Source organism: Lagenorhynchus albirostris, chromosome 1, assembly GCF_949774975.1.
Source record: "Lagenorhynchus albirostris chromosome 1, mLagAlb1.1, whole genome shotgun sequence".
NCBI lineage: Eukaryota > Metazoa > Chordata > Mammalia > Artiodactyla > Delphinidae > Lagenorhynchus > Lagenorhynchus albirostris.
The window spans coordinates 5,155,537-5,171,848 of record NC_083095.1 but is presented as its reverse complement, the minus strand read 5'-3'; the positions used below and the strand labels follow the sequence as shown (position 1 = coordinate 5,171,848).

General features: G+C 42.3%; 1 protein-coding gene across 1 annotated transcript in view; it reads left to right on the top strand.

The window, feature by feature from the left end:
• Window positions 1–855: 855 nt before the first annotated feature.
• Window positions 856–16,312, top strand: part of EVL (Enah/Vasp-like) — a 163,402-nt gene continuing 147,945 nt past the window's right edge. The window contains exon 1 of the mRNA XM_060162057.1: window positions 856–1,373. Within this exon, the coding sequence (XP_060018040.1) occupies window positions 1,369–1,373 (5 nt within the window). The 5' untranslated portion in view covers window positions 856–1,368. The remainder of the gene's footprint in view (window positions 1,374–16,312) is intronic.

The window sequence follows — 16,312 nt, the reverse complement described above, 5'->3', positions numbered from 1 at the left end:
TGTATCTTGGGAAAAACCACTCTTCTCACTCTGGGCCAGGAGTAGAATTGCGACCCTTCGCTGCCCTCCTACTATATGCCAGAAACCACTTAACGCTTGATGTGCTCTTGCTCAGAGGCAATTTTTAAAAAGGTAGATACGATTCCATTGTTGCTGTGATAGAGGGGAACGGGAGCATTAGTGGCGATGCTGAGAAAGCATGACGAACTGTGTCTAATTAGAAGTGAGAAGTGAGACTCAGAGGGTTTAGGGTTTCCAGCCAGCTATGAGGATGACTAACCTTTAGGAAGGGTGGGGATTTAACAACCAGAGAAAACCTGGACGGCCTCGTGCAGTCGATGTGAGTTTTCACAAGGTGTGGTTTGCAGGCGCCAGGTGGGGCTTTTTTGGACTGGGAGATCCTTCAGCTGTTGATATTGCCTCAAAGATATGACTCCCCGTCCCAGCCTTGGCTCTTTATTTACAAAGAGAGGGGGTCGCTCACTGCCTCGGAGCAGGCTGGGCACGCCGCAGGGCCGGCGAAGGTGGACTCCTCCCGCCCACTCGCACGGACGCCGGCGCGCTCAGCTGCCTTTGTAGTTGAGAGAGTCACCCCGCGCGGGGAGGGGGACACAGCGCTCCACGTGCCGCGCCAGCGCCCCGCCCACTTTGGGCCCCGCCCTCCTCCTCGGCCCCGCCCCTCACGGATCGCGCTTTCTTCTATGCCCCGGCCCCCTCACATCCGCCAGTCCCACCCCGCCCTCGGAGCTCCTCCCCGCCCCTCACTGAGCACCCTTCCTTCGAAGCCCCGCCCCTTGCGGCCCGGCCGGGCCCTCACGACCCGCCCCCCAAGGTTCCGCCCCGCCCTTCGCACACCCCGGCTCAGCTCTCCTGGAGGCGCGGACGGTGGGGCCCCGCGCCTTTTGTGTCGGGTTTGGGCCGCCGCGCGCGCTCTCCCCTCAGTTTCGACTCGCGGGCTGACTTTGCCCGCGCGCCCTCTTGCCTCTCCGTCGGCGGCCTCGCAGCCGCCCGCGCCCGCCCGGGGACCGCGTCCCCAGTCTCGGGCGGGCGCACGCTCCCCCGGCCGGAGGGACCCGGGCGACGCTCGCCCCCTCCCCTCCACTCCCCTCCTCCCGGCGGCGTGCGCACACGGCGGCCCGGGCACGCGCCCGCCAAGATGGCAGGGGCCGGGGCCCAGCTGTCAGGCGCCGCCGCCGCAGCCCGTCCCCGCAGCTAGCGGCCCGGACGCCAGCCCCGAGAAGATGAGCCCTCGCTGCCCCCCGCAGCCCAGCGAGACGCGGAGCCGCCGCGCCCGGGGCCGGCTGCCCCGCTAACGCCCCGCGCCCCGCGCCGCGCCCCCGGCCCCGCGCGCCCGCCCCGGCAGCGACAATGAGGTGAGTCGGCGGGCGCCTGGGCGTGGGGAGGTCGGGCGGGCGGCGTCCGGAGCGCTGGGCGGGCTTCGGTAATACCGTGGGGGTGTGGGGGACCGTGAGAGGGTCTGGGGGAGTCGGAGTGGGCGGCCTTCGGGAAGCAGCGGGGTGTGCCGGCCTTTGCAGCTCGCGGGAGGCACACGTGGGGGCTGGGGGCCGCGCGGGGAGGCCGACCGCGCGGCAGGTGTGGCCGCGCCCGGCCCGGAGCCCCTCCGGCCTCCCTCCCCGGGGTTCTGTACCCTTGGTCGAAGCCTCCCTGTGCCAGCGCTCTGGGGCTTACACGTTAAGTGGTCGTTTCTTTCCACCTGGAGCTCCTTGCCGGCTTCAGCTCCCTTTTTCTTGTCCCCGTCTCCTTTCTTCTTGCACGCCGGTCAAGTGCAAGACCCGCAATGTACAACTTATTGGTTTATCACCCAGCCAGGGGGACTGGTGGTTACCAGTTCGAGAAAAAACATTGCCAGCACCCAGGAGCTCGGAATTCTCTCTCCGGAGGTAACCCAATCCTGACTTTTTGGGGATAATCACGTCCTTGCCTTTTGTCTGTGTGAATTTACCTTCGAAATATATATCCCATAAAAACTGTAGTGTCTGTCGTTTCATTTTGACTGTTTTGTGATCTTTATATAAACGAAATACTAATGAAATATATATTCTTTTGTGTCCGGCTTTTTCACTCAACGTGCTTCTGAGATTCATCCATTATGTCGTAACCGTTGTTCATTTTTATTAATCTATAGTATTCCGTTGTATGAAATACTACAATTTAGCTATTCTGGTATTGGTAGACATTTGAATTGTTTCTAGCTTTAGACTATTAATAATAATGCTATTTTGAATATTCTTATACATCTGGTACATTCATTTCTGTTGGGTATATACCTAGCAGTGGAACTTCTAGGTCAAAAATACCCATATCTTCAACTTTAGGAAATAACACCAAGTTTCCGAAGTGTTTGTACCAATTTACACTCCTACCAGCAAATGTATGAGAGTTCTCGTGCTCCATGTCCTTGTCAGTACTTGTCAACACTTACATTTTAGCCATCCTGGTGAGTGTGAAGCCATCCTGGTGAGGTATCCCATTGTGTTTTCGGATTGCAGTTTCTTGCTGACTGATGAGGTTGAACATCTTTTCATGTTTGTTTGGTATCCTCTTTTGTGAAGTGCCTGTTCAAAAGTGTTTTCTTTTGGGATTTACATGCCTTTTTCTTCCTAATTTGTAGGAGTTCTATTCCAAAGTCAAGAAGATAGTTTCCTATGATGTCTTCTAAAAATCTTACTGTTCTACCTTTCAAATTAAGATCTACAGCCCACTTGTGACTTTTGTGTAACTTGTGGAAAAGCGGTCAAATTTTATATTTAGCAGAACCGTTTATTCAGTACTGTCTATCAGAAAGGTCATCTTTTCCCCATAGTTCTGCAGTGCCACCTTTGTCATCTTCCAGTCTTCCATTTGGGATCATTTCTTTCTATCTGAGGAATACCCTTTAGAATTCCTCGTGCAGGTCTGCTGGTGACAAATTCTTACAGTGTTTGTTTGCAAATGTCATTATTTATCCTTCATTTGGGAAAAAAACAGATTTATTGAGATATAATTCACATACCATAAAATTTACCCATTTAGAGTATGCAGTTTGGTGGTTTTTAGTATTTTAACAGAGTTATGAAACCCTACCACAATCTAATTTTAGAACATTTTCCTCCGTTTTAGAAGGATCTTTTCAGTAGTTACAGAATTCTTGATTTACCGTTGCTTTCTTTTAGCACTTTAAAGATACCTCATTGTCTCTGACTTGGATTGTTTCTGTTGAGAAGTAACTTGTCTGTCGTTCTTTGAAAGTCGTGTTTTTCTCTGGCTGCTTTTAAAATGTTCTCTGTGTTTGGTTTTCAGCAGTTTTTTCTGTGCTGTCCTTAGTATGGATTTTTTTTTTTTAATAACTTATAACTTAGGGCTTCTTGAGTCTTTGGCTTTATGTCTCTCATTAGTTTTGGAAGTCATGAGCCCTTAGGACTTCAAATATTGCTTCTGTCCCATTCTCCTTCACCTTTCCTTCTGGGGCTACCATTATACATGTTAGGCTATTTCACTGTATCTTCCTTCTGTGTTTTCTTAACCTTCCTTCTGTGTTTTCTGTTTGTCTCTTTGCCCTTCATTCTGGTTATCTCCTCACTTATCTCTCCTATCAATTGACTTTTTAATTTCAGTTATTATATATTTTTTGATACTTTAATTTCCATTTGCTTTTTTTATGGTTTCCAGCTGTCTGCCAAAATTATCAATATTGTCTTTCATCTCCTTGAATATAGTATGTATGATTATGTTAATGTTTGTCCAATTATGGCAGTATTTGTGAGTCATTTCCAACGTCTTCTCTTGGTTTTCATTCATATTGTCTTAGCTCCTTTTGTGCCTAGTTGTTTTTGTTTTTTAATTCCATGCTGGACATCATATTTGCAGAATTGTTTGTAGAAATAATTTGAGGCCTAAGAAGATGTTTTTCTCTTCCAGAGATAATTCACATTTGCTTTTGCCAGACAAATGGGGCACTTATAATCTGGGGTCACTTCAGTGTAGTCTCAAGGAATTGGGCTGTTTCTAAGCTGAGCTCCAGTCCTTATGAGAGCCAGCCTGTTCTGTTCACCTTTAGTGCTCATGTTCAGCTCTTCACCAGCACCTTTACCCTCCAACCTAAAGCCAAACTTTTAGGATTCCCTTCAAAGTTGGCAGAAATCTCCAGGGAAAAGTAGCCCCAAATACTGAACTTACCTCCCTGAGCCTCTGATAGCCCTTCTTCCTCCAGGCCTCCAAGCAGATATTTATTCTGCTTTTTTCCCTGCTTTTTTAGTTCTTTTCAGCTGGAGGATTGTTCTGATGTACTAAGTTCATGTTTACTAGAAGTAAAAGTCTCTGATGTATGCATGTTAGGAGCAGTTTGAGTCAATATTCAATTTCAGAGGAGACTCAAGCTACCTGGTTACAGAAGCTGTGGGGAATAACACCACCAATTTTTTTGTGTTATAACTATTTTAGATCATTTCAGTTTGTGAAATGCACTTAGAATCAAGATAACTTTAAGAATAAATCTTTATTTCCTCTTAATATGTAATTAATTGAAAAAATGGCAGATCATTACTGTAAAGCAAAGGATTTTGGAAGCAGGTGCTTTCCTCTCTTCTTTTAATATTCATTTCTTTCTCCTGTCTTGATTTCCTTAATTGTTTATTTGATTAAAATTACCCCTTTCTTGGCCCACTTGAATAGAACATTTCATTTTTTGATCAATAATGACATAATAGTATTCTCAGATCCCGTTTTGGGGGGATCAAATGACAAGGCATGGATATAGAAATGAAAGTTTTTAAATACTTTTTCCAAAATGAGTCATTCAGTTACCCTTTTTCTTTACACAGATTTTTTTTTAAAACGCTGCTAACCGTTTAACATGGTTCTCTGTTGCAGACTGTTTGTAGTTAAACATCTATACGTGTATATTTACATGTACCTCTTGAGGTACGTGGCTTTTGCAAATGGACCTGAATGAGTCGAGGAGGTCTGTTCATCATTACCGCTGTTGTCAGTTCATTTGATTTGCATATTTATAAGCAGTGTGGCTCATCTCTGAAAAATACTTTCTCTTTTGTTCATTCTGAATTTTTTTAACGAAAATGACACATTTTTCTTGTTAGATAATCTCATGGGAGTACATAGATATGACGTTTTGAAAATGGTCTGAAATGGAGCCTCTAAACTGATGCTTTTCAGGAATGTCTCAGAAAGGCATAGAGCTAGAGATACATTCTAACAAATAAACGGAACATTTGAGGCACATGTCCACATAGTTTAGTTTTGCTAAACTATGTGGACATGGTGAATTATCCAAGTCACTGTTTTGCTGACTTGGATAATTAAGGATGTGTCTGAGTTTTTCTTAATTTTCTAGACTATTGCCTGAATTCTTATTTCCCTTTTCCTAAGAGACGTTATGTATTCTCATATCTCATTCAGAAATCATTTTTCGAGGCCTTATCGTTGCCTGATACTGGATTTGGTGGTAAGGAGGTAGAAGGGGCCAAACCTCCCCTCCCCCAAATAGTCTCTATCCCTAAAAGATTTACAGAAATTTACTAAATCCCTTTCTGCATCATTTTTCTACTTAAAAACAAAGATGCCCACATACACAGTATACAATATATTTCTGCTTGTATACTTTAGTCATTTATCTGTTGGGAAGGTTCTCTTCTGTGAACGTTTTCCCCCTCTGCCTTTTATCTTTTAAAGATTTGATATATAGAAGTTTAAGATTTTTATGTTATCAAGTCATTTTCTTTGTGATTTTTCCATCATTTCTTATGTTTTAGCATATGTCTAGTAGCTCGGTAAGTATTAAGTTGTTTTTTATATGTAAAATTTCACAAAAGTTCATCCTTCAAATTGTCTGGACTATGAGGTAAAGATCAAAATTACATTTTTCTTCAAAATTGCTGATCAGATACTTGATTATTTTAGTAGATATGTGGCGGAGGTATCAGGAATGTTTTCTAAGTTGGATGGCAGAACAAACCTGCAGATTCCAAAATCCTCTCCAGGGCTGCATGGTAACATCTGAAGCAGGATCACCCCCAATCTTCAGAGAGCTTGCCTGCCCCCGCCAGGGCCAGCCTTGTGTGTGTAAGGCATGGCCAGCCTACCATCTCACAGGTCTGGTTATGTGCCAGGGAACTACCTCATCTGGGCCAAGGGCACTTTATCAATTTGGAGTTCTGCAGAATGCAGTGCAGTTACAGGGTACAGCATGAGATACCCAAGCACAGACACAGTCTTCACACACCACAGTTAGCCAGCACTAGCTAACACAAGTACATCTCAGCTTATTGCTGCAGGATAGGGGCAGGGGAGCATTCCTCCAGGAATCTTTGGAAGTTGTGTTCGGGAGACCAGCTGTGGGGTTGTGGCGCTTCTGTGTGTGTACCTTCGACTCTTTTCGGTTGTTCTGTTTTTAGACCTGTACCGTTACTATATTTACCTTGTGGGTGGTGATTTTTAATATGAGCAACATCATCTTTTTATTAATGTCCTTTTGAATTTTGCTGGGTTGGTAGTTTTGTTTGTATCTAGTTACATAAACATAAGAAATTTAAACTTAGTTTTATAATTGCACATAAATAAGCTACATGAAAATATATCGGCATTGTTTCACATGAAGATTTTTTTCCCTGTAAAGGTAATCTGTATACTACCCAGGTTTGAACCTTGCGGTAGACTATATAGGCTTGGTGACTCCGAGTTGAGTGAATATCATAACTGCCTTAATAGTGTGACGATAACTTAGACAAGAGCACCTCCAGCTGACGTCAGGGTGGGGTGGGAAGGACAGTGGTCCCCTCAGCAAACAGCTTTTTCTCTTTCTTAACCTGAAAGGAGAAGACCTCATAGAAATGACTTCTAGTGGCAGTTTTTATTTTTCTGGTTTAAATGTAGTATATATTGAATGTGGAGAATTTGAAAACAGAGAAAGTATAAAGAAGACAATAAAAATCAGCATTGATCCCGCTGTTTAGGGATAACCCATTAAACATGGGGTATAGTCTCTTTATCTTTTTCACGTGTAAGTGTAACGTTTTCACAAAATTGATACTATACTGTGTATTCGTATTGGGCATTTTACATTCACCATGTATGCATTTCCCCTTCGTTAAATGTTCTTTGAAAACATTTAAAATAGCTGCATAATAGTCTATCAGATGATATACCATAATTTATTTACCAGTACCCCAAGTTTGGGACAGTTAGCTTTGTTTTTAGGATTTCATCATTGTAAATAATACGATGATAATGTCTGTACATAAATCTTAGGGTATGTCTCTGATTATTTCCTTAAGATAAGTTAGAAAAATAGTATTATTAGTGGAACCAAAGGCTGTTGATAAATTTTAAGCAAAGAAGAGAGAAAGATAAAGTTAATGAAAGGAACTTTATTCCTGGTCTTAAATTGGAGGTTCCCCTCCCGAAAAGCAAAGGCCTAGGAGAGGAATCCGAAGTAAATGGTGTGGTTGCATCTGCTTGCCAGTGGGGGGAGCCCTGTTCTCAGGTCCTCTATAGCTACTGTGAAGATGGATTGTCTGTCTTTGTCTTTAAGGCTGTGGGAAAGGCATCTTCTGCTTCTGGGTTTGGACTTAACGTAGGAATGTGAATGACCTTTTTCTTTTTATAATATTGAGTTAGGCCACATTTGTCCCTTGTATTCTAAACAGCCTGGGTTTTAGAGTCTAATAGACCTGGATTCTGCCCCAGAGCCACTCCTTACCAGCTGACTGACTTTGAGCAAATTACTTAGCCTTTATGAGCTGACACTTTTCTCAAATATAAATGAGGATAACCCTCCTTCTTTCTCGGGGTTTTGTGAGGATCAAATGAGAATACATAGAAAGGTCTTGGCTTACGGTGTTCAGTAAAGGTTAGCTGTTTACTTCCCACACCTCAATTTGTTATGTCTGTGAAGGAGATGAACCCGGAAAGATCTGGGACAATTCTGATTTCAGATATTCTGCCCTTTTGTCAGATTGCTATATAAGTTCTCTACCATATGTGATAATTTTTTGGTTTAGAAACCGCAGTTGCTATTGATGCTTCAACTTCTAAAAATGATTCAGGGCCATTCTCTGTAAAAGAGACAAAATAGAACTACTGAAATAAAGACAAAACAGGAGGCATGTTATTTTGGGATAGAGGAGATCATTGTACCAGGAAATTTAGATTAAGAAATAGTTACTGCAGTTGAGCAGTTAGTTGTGAAAGTCATGGAGGTGGTGGCAGAAAGGGCAGTGGGAGCCAATGTGACACGTTTTCTGAGTGTCTTAGCAGAAATGGGCAACATCCCTTACAAGGGCTTGGTTTTGGAAGCCTCTTACTCACCTTCTCCAGTCCTTCCCCCTTGTCGTATATCTGCCCTGGGCCCCTGTGTAAAGCTTCCAGCACCTTAAACGCTCTGTGGGTACTGCCCTCCTCTCTGGGCTCTCTCTGTGGAGCTGTGTCTATTGCTCTGATCTTGTCGTCTTCATTCTCCTCCAAAGGATCCTTAAGTAAGAAAAGGTCTGATGGACTAATTCATGAGTTGACAAGAGTTCAGCTACTTCCTTTTCCTCTTCACCTTGCTAAGTTCTTAGCCTTCAAATCTTAGCTTAAATGTCACTTCCTCAGGGAGGCAGTCCTTGACTCCGGCCCTGGCTGATGGCCCTTCCCGATTATTTGCCTCTGTGGCATTCCATATTTCCTATTCTGTTATTTTATTTTATTTTATTTTTGGCCACGCTGCGTGGCATGTGGGATCCTATGCCCTAACCAGGGATCGAACCCATGTCCCCTGCATTGGAAGCACGGAGTCTTAACCACTGAACCGCCAGGAAAGTCCCTCTGTTACTTTTTATATTTATAATTACTTATCTTTTCCCTCCTGTACTTCATAAAGGATTATGCTAGTTTCCATCTCTGTTGGGTCCCTAGAGCCTAGCGCTGTGCCTGGCAATTGGTAGATGCTTAATGAATATTGATGCTGCCACTTGTACGTAAAATGGGTAGTAAATCATGACATTCATTCTGCATTGTCATGGGTCCTTCCAAGTACCACATTCAAGGCAGCTCCCAAATGAATGAAGCTGGCATCCAAGATGAAAACTCTTTCATTATGTGCTCAATGAGTTAATGAATTACTGGGTGACAGTGCTTTCATCTGGTGTTTCCGTACCACTACCAGGAGACAGGATTTGTTTATTGATGTGTGGATGGATTGTTTTTTCCTGAATTTTCTTTGTAAGGACATTGTGCACTGTAACTCTCGATGTCCCTGATGTTTCTCGAACTTTAATGTGCGTAGGAATCCGTGTGTGTATGTCCTTCCAAAATGCAGATCCCAGGCCCCATTGCCAGGGATGGAGGGATGCTTTTCATAAATCTTTTTTTTTCCTGTTTTTATTAATAGACTTTATATTTTTTACTCTTTTTTTTTTTTTTTTTTTGCGGTACGCAGGCCTCTCACTGCTGTGGCCTCTCCCGTTGCGGAGCACAGGCTCCGGACGCGCAGGCTCAGCAGCCATGGCTCACGGGCCCAGCCGCTCCGCGGCACGTGGGATCCTCCCAGACCGGGGCACGAACCTGTGTCCCCTGCATTGGCAGGCGGACCCTCAACCACTGCGCCACCAGGGAAGCCCTAGACTTTATATTTTAAAACAATTTTAGAGTTATGGAAAAGTTGAGCAGATAGTACAGAGAGTTCCCATACACTCTCCACATATATAGTTTCCCCTGTTACTAATATCTTACGTGGTACATTTGTTATACTTAGTAAACTAATATTGATACAATATTATTAGCTGAAGTGCATAGTATATTCAAGTTTGCTTGTTTTTACCTAATGTCCTTTTTCTGTTCCAAGGTCTGATCCAGGATACCACATTACATTTAGTTGTTAAATCTCCTTAGACCCCTCTGCTGTGGATAGTTTTTCAGACTGTCTTTAATATTTGAAGATCTTGACTATTTTGAGGAGTACTTGTTTAGGTATATTGTAGGATGCCCTTCTGTTGGAATTTGTTTCATGTTTTTCTCATGGTTAGCCAGGGGTTGTTAAGTTTCAGGCAGGAAGATCGCAGAGATGAAGTGACATTCCATTCCATGTTACAGAGGGTACATACTGCAGCGTGACTTATCACTGTTGATGCTGACCTCGATCACCTGGCTGAAGCAGTGTTTGTCAGGTTTCATCATTGTGAAGTTACTCTTCTATTCCCCTTTTCATACTGTCTTCTTTTCAAGACGGTCACTATTCGTAGCTCACACGTAAGGAGGAGGGAGTCATGCTCCTTCTGCTGAGCGCTTTTTAAATTTTAATAATTAAGTATTTATTTTTGTGCATTAGAAGAAAATCAGTGCATCAAATTAGTGGTATTTTAACTGGGTTCCCCAGAAAACTGTACCCGAGATGAAGGCTCCTGTGTGTTTGGAGGAGAGCACAGGATTGATATTTGTGGGGCCCGAGGCCTATGTCCATTAGCTACTGTCTCCATTTGGCAAAGGATTGCTCCACGGGGCACTAATTGCCCCCGTACATGGTGACGTTCTCGGTGGGTCCTGACAGGGCTCACGTGGCAGCCCCCTGCGGCCGCAGCAGGGACTGGACACAGGTCAGAGCCCGGGCAGAACTGGTTGCCTCAGGGGTGGCTAGAATAAGAAACAGGTAAGGCAGGAGGGGCTGAAATGACGCTGACTAGGTGCTTAACGCACGTGATTTTGTGGGGATTACTTCTCTCTTTTTGAAATTTTTTTTTACTCACTGCTTCTTGATTTTCAGTCATGGCTCGAAAGTTTTCTGTGATACCAGCTTGAATTCACCTATGTTTTTTCTAGTACTTGTACAGTTTCTTTTCTTTGTCACACATTTAAATCTTTGATTCATTTGGAATTAAATATATGGTATGAGAGCTGGATCCAATTTTAACCTTTTCTATCTGGTTTTTCAGTTATCCCAATACCCCTTATTAAAAATTTCATTTTCTGGGACTTCCCTGGTGGTGCAGGGTAAGACTCCACACTCCCAATCCAGGTTCAATCCCTGGTCAGGGAACTAGATCCCACATGCATGCCTCAAATAAGAGTTCGCACATGCCACAACTAAGGAGCCAGCGAGCCACAACTAAGGAGCCCCCTGCTGCAGCTAAGACCCAGCACAACCATATTAATTAATTATTTTAAAATTCCATTTTCTCCCAGTGTTTTAAGATTCTGTCCTTTGTCATATTTAATTAATTTAACCTATTTCTGGATTTTCCATTATGTTCCATTGGTCTGCATTTATTCATGTGTCAATACCTCACTTTTGATTAAAGAGGTTCTATAGTGTGTTTTAATATTTAGTAGGGCTAATACTCTCTTACTGCTCTAGTGAGTTGATTTTAAAGAAAAAGATTAATTGATAGCACTCACGTTAAACAGATATGACAAAAATCATGAATGACCAAACAGTGCTTTAATCCAAGGGAACAAATCCAGAATGGCATGAGTCAGGCGTCTGTCTGCCCCTCGGGGAGAATTCTCGCTTATAACATGACATGTGTGGCTTTTGAACATGAATCCAAGGAGGCATCTGTGAGGCTGGAGGACACTTGCAGGCAATGTGACCCCTCGGGCCAGGATTGTCAGCACAGTTGAAGCACCCCCTCTGTCACTCTCCCTCCAAAGTATTGACGAAACTGGTTTATTTTGGAGGGTTTTGAACTGTAAAAAATACTCATTTGTCAAACCATAGAAAGTTAGATTCAGAAACTTAGAAATTCTCTAAGTCCAGTGGATTTTAACCCTCACTGGGCATCAGCAACAGTTGAAAAGGCCCTCTTCCCCGCCCTCCACCTGATGCCCGGGCCCTACCTTAGAGAGTCCATTAATCTGGGATGAGGTGTTTTGTTGTTGTTTCATTTGAAATCTCCAGGTTATTTAAGTGTGCAGCCACAGTTAAGAACTGCTGATCTAGTCCTGAGTATCAAGACTGGGGCTGGGTTTTTGGAATGTAGTAACTGCTCAATAAGTGTTTGTTGACGAATGAATGAGCCCCCTGTTTCTCAGATGAGAAAATGGACACAGACTCCAGAGGCCACTTGCCTAGGCCTCACAGGCAGTGAGGTATTAGGGGCATGAAGCTCAGATTTCTTGTCTCGCAGTTCTGGTCTTATTTTTCACTCTTCTTCACCCACGGTTTCCTCTTTAGTTATAGGCAGAAGTCGGCAAGAGCATTTGCTCTCTTGGTTCGTGGGTTCATCTTTGTGACCTCGACCCTAGCTCCTCCTATTCAGTACAGCAAAAACTTGGGAATGAGCCTGAGACTTTGTAGTGAGACAGCTGGACTATGCTGAAATTTCAGCCTGCATTCAGTGTCAGCCCACCTCTAGGTAGGGGTCAGGGGGAGACAGGAAAGGAGGAGCAGAGGCACCAGGGACTGCCATTCCTTGTGTATCCGTGGTGTGTCAGGCTCTGTGCCTAGGAGTTTTCAGCTCTCTCATTTTTTGAAGGGAGGTCCATGCCTCCAGCCATAAGGCGTGTGAGATTTTAGATTACAGTGCATGATGACATTACTTTTGATTAATGCTTTGTTTGAATTCGGGCTTTATGGTTTTCTGTTAGTCAGCAGTAATGCCTAATCTCTATTTTCTCACACTCCACATTGCTCCATCCCCTAAATTTCTTAGTCACCTGGGAAAAACTCAAACTTCAGAACTGCAGAAATTGTAGAGACCAACTAGAGAAGACTTGAATTAAATTATGAGTGATTTATGTTAGAAAATTGCCGTTTGGTTCCGTTTTAAACACGTTAAGTTGTACTGGATTGGGGGGTTCTACTTCTGGCACTGTTTTAGTCCTATTAAGAGCAAGAAAAGGTGAAAAGTTAAAAAATAACATCCCAACCAAAAGACACAGACTGGCTGAATGGATACAAAAACAGGACACATATATATGCTGTCTACAAGAGACCCACTTCAGACCTAGGGACACATACAGACTGAAAGTGAGGGGATGGAAAAAGATATTCCATGCAAATGGAAATCAAAAGAAAGCTGGAGTAGCAATTCTCATATCAGACAAAATAGACTTTAAAATAAAGACTATTACAAGAGACAAAGAAGGACACTACATAATGATCAAGGGATGGATCCAAGAAGAAGATATAACAATTGTAAATATTTATGCACCCAACATAGGAGCACCTCAATACATAAGGCAAATACTAACAGCCATAAAAGGGGAAATCAACAGTAACACAATCATAGTAGGGGACTTTAACACCCCACTTTCACCAATGGACAGATCATCCAAAATGAAAATAAATAAGGAAACACAAACTTTAAATGATACATTAAACAAGATGGACTTAATTGATATTTATAGGACATTCCATCCAAAAACAACACAATACACATTCTTCTCAAGTGCTCATGGAACATTCTCCAGGATAGATCATATCTTGGGTCACAAATCAAGCCTTGGTAAATTTAAGAAAATTGAAATCGTATCAAGTATCTTTTCTGACCACAACGCTATGAGACTAGATATCAATTACAGTAAAAAATCTACAAAAAATACAAACACATGGAGGCTAAACAGTACGCGACTTAATAACCAAGAGATCACTGAAGATATCAAAGAGGAAATCAAAACATACCTAGAAAGAAATGACAGTGAAAACACTATGATCCAAAACCTATGGGATGCAGCAAAAGCAGTTCTAAGAGGGAAGTTTATAGCAATACAATCCTACCTTAAGAAACAAGAAACATCTCAAACAACCTAACCTTACACCTAAAGCAATTAGAGAAAGAAGAACAAAAAAACCCCAAAGTTAGCAGAAGGAAAGAAATCATAAAGATCAGATCAGAAATAAATGAAAAAGAAATGAAGGAAAGAATAGCAAAGATCAATAAAACTAAAAGCTGGTTCTTTGAGAAGATAAAAAAATTGATAAACCATTAGCCAGACTCATCAAGAAAAAAAGGGAGAAGACTCAAATCAGTAGAATTAGAAATGGAACAGGAGAAGTAACAACTGGCACTGCAGAAATACAAAAGATCATGAGAGATTACTACAAGCACCTATATGCCAATAAAATGGACAACCTGGAAGAAATGGACAAATTCTTAGAAATGCACAACCTTCCGAGACTGAACCAGGAAGAAATAGAAAATATGAACAGACCAGTCACAAGCATTGAAATTGAGACTGTTATTAAAAATCTTGCAACAAACAAAAGCCCAGGATCAGATGGCTTCACAGGCGAATTCTATCAAACATTTAGAGAAGAACTAATACCTATCCTTCTCAAACTCTAAACTCAAAATATAGCAGAGGGAGGAACACTCCCAAACTCATTCTATGAGGCCACCATCACCCTGATACCAAAACCAGACAAAGATGTCACAAAAAAAGAAAACTACAGGCCAACATCACTGATGAACATAGATACAAAAATCCTCAACAGAATACTAGCAAACAGAATCCAACAGCACATTAAAAGGATCATCCACCATGATCAAGTGGGGTTTATCCCAGGAATGCAAGGTTTCTTCAATATATGCAAGTCAATCAATGTGATAAACCATACTAAAAATTGAAGGAGAAAAGCCATATGATCATTTCAATAGATGCCAAGAAAGTTTTCGACAAAATTCAACACCCATTTATGATAAAAACCCTCCAGAAAGTAGGCATAGAGGGAACTTTCCTCAACATAAGAAAGGCCATATATGACAAACCCACAGCCAACATTGTCCTCAATGTTGAAAAACTGAAAGCATTTCCACTAAGATCAGGAAGAAGACAAGGTTGCCCACTCTCACCACCATTATTCAACATAGTTTTGGAAGTTTCAGTGACAGCAATCAGAGAAGAAAAAGAAACAGGACTCCAAATCGGAAAAGAAGAAGTAAAGCTGTCACTGTTTGCAGATGACATGATACTATACATAGAGAATCCTAAAGATGCTACCAGAAAACTAGTAGAGCTAATCAATGAATTTGGTAAAGTAGCAGGATACAAAATTAATGCACAGAAATCTCTGGCATTCCTATACACTAATGATGAAAAATCTGAAAGTGAAATTAAGAAAACACTCCCATTTACCATTGCAACCAAAAGAATAAAATAACTTGGAATAAACCTGCCTAAGGAGCCAAAAGACCTGTATTCAGAAAATTATAAGACACTGTTTAAAGAAATGAAAGATGATACAAATAGATGGAGACATATACCATTTTCTTGGATTGGAAGAATCAACATTGTGAAAATGACTCTACTACCCAAAGCAATCTACAGATTCAATGCAATCCCTATCAAACTACCACTGGCATTTTTCACAGAACTAGAACAAAAAATTTCGGCTTCCCTGGTGGTGCAGTGGTTGAGAGTCCGCCTGCCAATGCAGGGGACGTGGGTTCATGCCCCGGTCTGGGAAGATCCCACATGCTGTGGAGCGGCTGGGCCCGTGAGCCATGGCCGCTAATCCTGCATGTCTGGAGCCTGTGCTCTGCAATGGGAGAGGCCACAACAGTGAGAGGCCCGCGTACCACAAAAAAAAAAAAAAAAAATTCACAATTTGTATGGAAACACAAAAGACCCTGAATAGCCAAAGCAATCTTGAGAAAGAAAAACAGAGCCGGAGGAATCAGGCTCCCTGACTTCAGGCTATACTACAAAGCTACAGTAATCAAGACAGTATGGTACTGGCACAAAAACAGAAATATAGATCAGTGGAACAGGATAGAAAGCCCAGAGATAAACCCATGCACATATGGTCACCTTATCTTTGATAAAGGAGGCAAGAATATACAGTGGAGGAAAGACATCCTCTTCAATAAGTGGTGCTGGGAAAACTGGACAGGTACATGTAAAAGTATGAAATTAGAACACTCCCTAACACCATGCACAAAAATAAACTCAAAATGGATTAAAGACCTAAATGTAAGGCCAGACACTATAAAACTCTTAGAGGAAAACATAGGCAGAACACTCTATGACAAAAATCACAGCAAGATCCTTTTTGACCCACCTCCTAGAGAGACGGAAATAAAAATAAACAAATGGGACCTAATGAAACTTAAAAGCTTTTGCACAGCAAAGGAAACCACAAACAAGACGAAAAGACAACCCACTGAATGGGAGAAAATATTTGCAAATGAAGCAACTGACAAAGGATTAATCTGCAAAATTTACAAGCAGCTCATCTAGTTCAATATCAAAAAAAAAAACAACCCAATCCAAAAATGGGCAGAAGATCTAAGCACACATTTCTGCAAAGAAGATATACAGATTGTCAACAAACATGAAAGGATGCCCAACATCACTAATCATTAAGGAAATGCAAATCAAA